Source organism: Egretta garzetta, unplaced genomic scaffold, assembly GCF_000687185.1.
Source record: "Egretta garzetta isolate BGI_Z169 unplaced genomic scaffold, ASM68718v1 scaffold79, whole genome shotgun sequence".
In the NCBI taxonomy this organism is placed as follows: Eukaryota; Metazoa; Chordata; class Aves; order Pelecaniformes; family Ardeidae; genus Egretta; species Egretta garzetta.
This window is the reverse complement of record NW_009260791.1, coordinates 1,951,088-1,957,513: the sequence shown is the minus strand read 5'-3', so window position 1 is coordinate 1,957,513 and position 6,426 is coordinate 1,951,088. Positions and strand designations below refer to the sequence as shown.

At 42.7% G+C, this 6,426-nt stretch overlaps 1 protein-coding gene across 1 annotated transcript in view; it reads right to left on the bottom strand.

The window, feature by feature from the left end:
• Positions 1–6,424, bottom strand: part of ALKBH1 (alkB homolog 1, histone H2A dioxygenase) — a gene marked incomplete at its 5' end in the record, with an annotated part of 21,932 nt that extends 15,508 nt beyond the window's left edge. The window contains 2 exons of the mRNA XM_009646576.2: positions 3,493–3,601; positions 6,380–6,424. Coding sequence (XP_009644871.1) covers positions 3,493–3,601; positions 6,380–6,424 — 154 coding nt within the window. The remainder of the gene's footprint in view (positions 1–3,492; positions 3,602–6,379) is intronic.
• Positions 6,425–6,426: the final 2 nt, after the last annotated feature.

The window sequence follows — 6,426 nt, the reverse complement described above, 5'->3', positions numbered from 1 at the left end:
CACTCTTTCAAAGACTGCCAATTCAGTAAGACTCAGCAACACAAAATTCACAAAGAGAGATAAGGGCACAGGAGGAACAAAGGAAAAGGAGGTTTCAAGGCTTTGCCCTACTGTGTCTTTTTGAACTTCTCAGTCCTATCAAGTTAAACACAGACAAAACCAGATGAAAAACGAAGAAGCAAGGCTAGAAGCCTCAATGATACAATACAAACCTGCCTTGTGGCCTAATGAAAGTGGTAATAAAAGCACAGAAAAAGCTTCCCGCCAGTGTATCTCACAGACCTCACAAGATTAAATTAACTGGTTAGAAAAAGAGCCTTCAGTGTATTAATAACATACTGTCATTCATTTCACTCCATTCCCTGCAACTTCAGACTATGGCAGCCTTCTGATAGGTCCAGTTACAATAAGTTTCTTTGCCAGAAGCATTACATTTACTTTCTATGCCTCTGCATAAAATAGAATAATATTGCCCTTCCTGTCTACAGCTTTTGATGTGAGGTTCTCAAAGCACTCTACTACATTCATGAAATTACACTCTACTTACATATGTGTTATCTCCAGGTATTAATGAAGGAATTGAAGCCTGGAAGGCTACTTACGCACAGAGCTAGAACAAGAAACCACATTTTATGACTCTTGTATCAGAAGCTTAGAACATGCTCATGTCTCTCCAAACCTTTCATTGCTTACTCCTAAGAAACCAGATTGGTCTACATTTACAAAAGTGAGAACAACAAAAAGTGGGTTACTGCTACACTTCTGATGTTGAGAAAGGCTGAAAACCCTGAATTTCTAATAGTTGCAGAGTTTTACTATAAAATTCTACACTAACATTTAAGACTAATAGCTCCTGGGAGTGCCAATAGTGCTAGAAATCAGTGACTTACCACACATGGGAGAAGAGTAAGAAATACATTTCTGTAGCAATCTTTCTGAACTGACTGAAGACCACCACAGACAAGCTTTGAAGACAACACAGTCAAACCTCTTAGCCTTGAAAGAGTTGGTCTGAGTGGAATGGGCAAAAGACAAATTCTTTGGGGATCTGTATAAGCAAAGGAAGCAGATGCTATTCTCTTACTGCAGCAAAATCTTGTGGCACACCAGGAATTAATTTACACCTAGTGAAAGTGGTCTCCAGCTTCAGTAAAAGGGTAAGACACACAGATGTCCAGCAACAAGAACACCACCTCATAAAACCAAGCTGTGTCAGTTACAAAGACCCAAAGACAGCATCAGCCACATCTCACAGAACTGAGGACATTGCAACAGAAATTCACCCAGCTTCCCTAGTCTTATATTTCATTGCTCTCTGTGGGCACAAAACCAAATAACTTCCTTTCCATTTGCCCATAGACAAACTAAAGAAATTCTAACTTATTTTAGAGGACTATTGGGACAGTTGGTTAAATATCTTATAGTGCTTTAGTATGTCCAGATAAAGGTAGCTGGAAAAGGATAAAATATTCTTGTCCACACAACTTGATTCTAAACAGGTCTGAGAATTTGTTAATGTATTTGCATTTCATTTTAGTGAAAGGTTTTCTTTGTCAAAGCAGAAGAAAAATGCCGTTAAGTGGAACACTTGTGACTTCCTCCCTCCCCCTCCAGCTGATTGCTAGGAAAGACGCTTAGACAGACATAAAATGACAAGTGAGGCCAAGCAAGGGCAGCTATAATATGACAGGTAAGCAGAACAAAAAAACATACAGAGGCAAGAAGAGACGGAAGCCTTTCTCCTGAAATTATTCAGTTCCCTGTGTATTAACCATGCCAAATGGCTAGTGTGGCTGCCTCTGTTTCAGAAATGGTAGGCTGGCTTCACAGCAACCCATACAGACTCTGACTGCAGACCCCATGAACCAAAAGGAACATGAGAAAAACCAAAATCAAGCAAACAAGAATCTCTGAAACAAGCAGTATCTGCGGAACTACAAACTCATCAGCCTTAGAAAAACCCCTGGTAAGATTATGGAGCAAACTTTCACAACAAACATTTCCAGACAAAAGGTAGTTGGAAACAGCCAGCATGTATTTACTGAAGGCAAATTTTGTCTAACCAGCCTTACTGCCTGCTACAGCAAGATGCCCAGACAAGAGGAGAGCAGGGGATGCTGCTTACTTTAGGTTTAGCAGAGCTTTCCAGTTGGTCTCTCCTGCAGCATCATTGGAGCCAAACTGGGAGCTCATGGATTTTATGGGTACACTAAACAGGTGAGCAAAAGCTGGCTAGGCCACCAGGCTTAAAGAACAGTGATTTGATGGTCCAAAGTCTAACCAGTGGCTGTTATGAGCTCAGGTTGATTCTGGGGCCAAGACTGATAACTACATCTACATCAACAACCTGGACTACAGGACGTTCATCCTCATCACACTTACAGGTAACACTAAACTGGGGCAGCAGTGGATATGCTGGAGGCTACTATTGTCACTGAAAGGGATCTTGACAAACCAAGGGAATAGACCAACAAGAACCTCAGGAAGTTCAACAGTGATAATCCTGCAGTTGGGGCAGAATAACCCCATGCAACAGTACAACCTGAGGACCAGGGAGCAGCTCTAAATCAAAGGACCAGGGGGTCTTGGAGGGTAAATTGAGCTTGAGTCAGTAGTGCACCCTTGTGGTAATAAATGCTGATTACGCATCAGCCTATATTCATAAGAGCTACCTTTATGGGCATTATAGAGAAGGTGGAGCCAGATTCTTCTCAGAGGTCCATGGCAAGATTGTGAGGCGCAACAGTCATAAATTACAGCGACGCAAATTTTGATTAGATATAAGGTGAAAAAAAATTACAAGAGTGGCCAAACACTGGAACAGGTGCCCAGAGAAGGTGTATAATATCTATCCTTGGAGATTTCCAAAACTCACCTATACAAAGCTCTAAGTGACTTGATCTAACTTTCAGCTTGACCCTACTTTAAGCAGTGAGTTGGACTAGACCTCTGGAGGTTCCTTCCAATCTAAATTCTTTCTGTGATTCTACCAGGTGACCTGCAAACCTAAGATCCATTTCAGTTTGTCAAATAACCTGCCTAATGAAATTACTCTGTACCTTGAATAGGACAGGAGGTTCTCATTTACTTATTGTACTCCAGCTGTTCTACACCAGCAAGTAGATCCCACACTTCAGCCCTGAAATGACTGTGTTTCAGTCACTTATCTAGTTTTCATGATATATGTTGAGGAAAGATAGGTGCTACAGAAATACAAAATCTCTATCAAAAGCAACAGGAATCCATTCTCACGAGGGATGGCCTGGTTGATCACAGACTGTGAAACAACCGACCCTTCTGTTCTCACCTTCATATATATAGCCACATCCCACCTTTTAGCAGGCTTGTTTGCCCTCCTGCACTTAAAATAACATTAAATTACACTTAGGCAAACCAAAACAGCTTTTTCAGGCAGAGCAAGGAGGATAAAATGGAATGTGCCCAAATCCAATGCAACAAGGTTTAATTCTTCTTGAAACCAGAAACACCTACCCGGATACCCATTGAGGCCATAGGCTTTCCACTGGCTAACTGGCTGTAATCCTGCTCTGTAGGCATCTTGATCACTGACTGAAGAAATACTGAGCTGTGATCTGAACACCTGGCAAAAGAAAACAGATCTGGGTTAAAAAAAAAACAAAAAAAAAAAACCAAAAAAAAAACCACAAAAAAAAGAGGAAATACAAAACTCATCCAAAAATACCACAGAACTATTGTCTAAGCAATTGTGACCAGAACAGGGCATGCTGCTAACAGAGATAGTATGTACTAAACACAAGGATCAAAAGGTACCTACAGTTTTTACAGTACTTCGGGATGAGGAGAGATGCCCTCCATTCATAAAAAACCCCTAACAATTCATACCAATGAGAAAAAATTCAGCACTATCTGTCCATTTCCACAGTACAGCATCATCATTATAAAACATTCTGATAATTATCAATCTTCATTAGAGAGCAATATTTAGTACCTGTGGGTACTAAAAATGTTCCAAATACAAGTTACTCATGATCCGGTAGGGTAGATGACTATTCTCATCTGTAATTTATGGAAAAGTAGAACAGTGATGAAGTGGCCAAAGTTGTCTGATGTAAAGGACTGCAGAAACCCTGTAAATTCTAAATATCACATTGCCACTTCCAACAGCAGGGTCACCAGCTCAAGACTTAGCCAGATATATTTCTTTGATGTACTCTCTTGGGTCACAATAACACATGTATTTAAGTTGCAGTAAGCCAACAGTTGCTGAAAAAACCACAAACACATCCACTGTACTCTTACTCCCTTCTTCCTTTAGGACTGGGAATTGTCTTAGGGAGGGCACGGTAGAGGCAAGGTGGTTTTGTTCTGGCTTAGTTCCCCAGTCCAGCTCTCCACATGGCTGCGCAAAAGTACAGGCTTGTATAAGGAAAGAACGGGCCAGGCATAGCGGCAATAAGCAGGCAAAGACAGGCAAGACTTTAAGACAATTTAAAGTGTATATGAAATTAAAGCCTTCACATGCAGACTCTGCAGTGGTGAATAAGTAAATCATTCCTTCTGCAGGCTGACAGCTCTGGTTAATGTCTTCTCAGTAACAGGTCTAAATTACATACATAGAATTTGTAAGAAAACTCTAAACTAGTGGTGGGCAGCAGCTTCTAGCATTGTGCTCAGTTTTACCAATTTTTTAGTTCTCTGCCAAAAGCAGCTTTGTGACTGCCAGCCTTGAGGAGCTTAGTTCAGAGTCCTGTCTGCAGAATGGCTCCAGGAAGGCTCTTCCTTTGACTAACTCTGCCACCTCTCTGTCTTCTCAAACTGCTTACACATCATCTGCTGCCAGGACTTCTGGAAAACAGGAGCAGTTTCTACGCTGAAGAATTACATGTGCTGAATCAGTTAAATAAGCCTGGTAGCAGGGCAGCTGGGGTATGTCACACTTCACTGAAGCACTCAATCACTTGAAGCAGTTTTCTGAAAGAAAAGGAACAACAGTATCTGGGCAAATCTGCCTGGCCCACAGCTCTTCTTAAAGAGAAAAGCCACATGTTTTTAACCTGGGGGAAGAGGAATAAAGGATGCTTTCACTAGTAAGCTATCAACTGATCTTAGAAGATAACAGGCACAAAAAGAATGATATGGAGAGCGGACAGATGCTTGTGATGCTTTCAAGTACTTTGAATTTCCCAGAAGGGCTGCAATGCTGGAATCCTTTATTTGATAAAGGATTGCTGCAAGCTCAAGAAAGGCTGAAATGTTAACTCCCTTGTTTAATGCTAACACCATGAACAATTTCATATGGGTCAGGTTTTGTGTCCTGTTAACAATATCAAAATTATAGTCTGAAAAGATAGAAAAATATATATTCTAATAGAACAGTAAGAAGTCTAAGCATTTGAACTATGAAAAATTAGGCAAAGTTTAATTTTAACTATATTCCGTACTCCTTTTTTTCATATAGGCTCATATGTAGAAAATCCCTGGTTAGCAGATATCCATTATCCTTTTGCAAGGTGATAAAATGGAAGATGAATTTAAAGGATCACTTCTCCATCAGTCAAGACATGGTAAACTACTAACCATGATGGCTACTACTTTCAGATGTGCTCCTGACTGTATGCCCCTAATTCTCTGCAACGGTTGGACTTGCCCTGATGGCTAAGCCAAGTATTTATTGTATGGGAGTGTGAAAGGAGAAGAAACTTTACCAAAGGGAAGACAGCAAGAACGCTGGACACAGACTGCACAGTGGGGGGCGAAGTTGATCCCAGCTCCCTCTCCAGCTCACCCAGGTATTTCAGGGCCAAGACAAGGACCAGTAAGCCCAGGAAATACTGTTGGCTCCAATAGTGAAACTTACTTTTTTCCATCCACATGTTCCTTTGCTCCCTTTAAGTAACACGTGGTTCTATTAGAGGCTTTGGAGATCCCTTACTGCAGCATAGAGAACTAATTAAACATTACGGGAGTAAATAACAGAAGCAAAAGCAGTAGCTCTGTGAAGAGGCAGCATGCTGGCCAGGGGCGGCTGGGACAGCACCTTGTGCCCTAGTGCAGGGTCCCGTAACCCCGCGGGCAGCCGGCCCAAGGGCACAGAGGGGCCCTGGGCCCTCAGAGCTGCACACCCTTCCTCAGCTGCTCTCCTCTCTAGTCACGCAACTGTTTTTTAAAGGCGACAGTGACCCGTAAGAGGCTCAGCGCTGGAGGGCAGCGTCTTCCAGCCAGTAACGGGACGGAATTAAAGACTTGGCGTCGAGCACGAAGGGAAGCAGCAGGTGAAGAGAACGGGCTGGAACAACACCACCGCCGCAGCACTGCGCCGAGAAACACCGCGACGCCGCTCAAAGGGCGGGACGAGCTCGGAGCGCGCCGCGGGGCGAGGGCAGAAGCCCGGTGTTACCTGGGCCCCCGGCGCGGAGAAATCCACCACACCCCGCAAGTCGGACG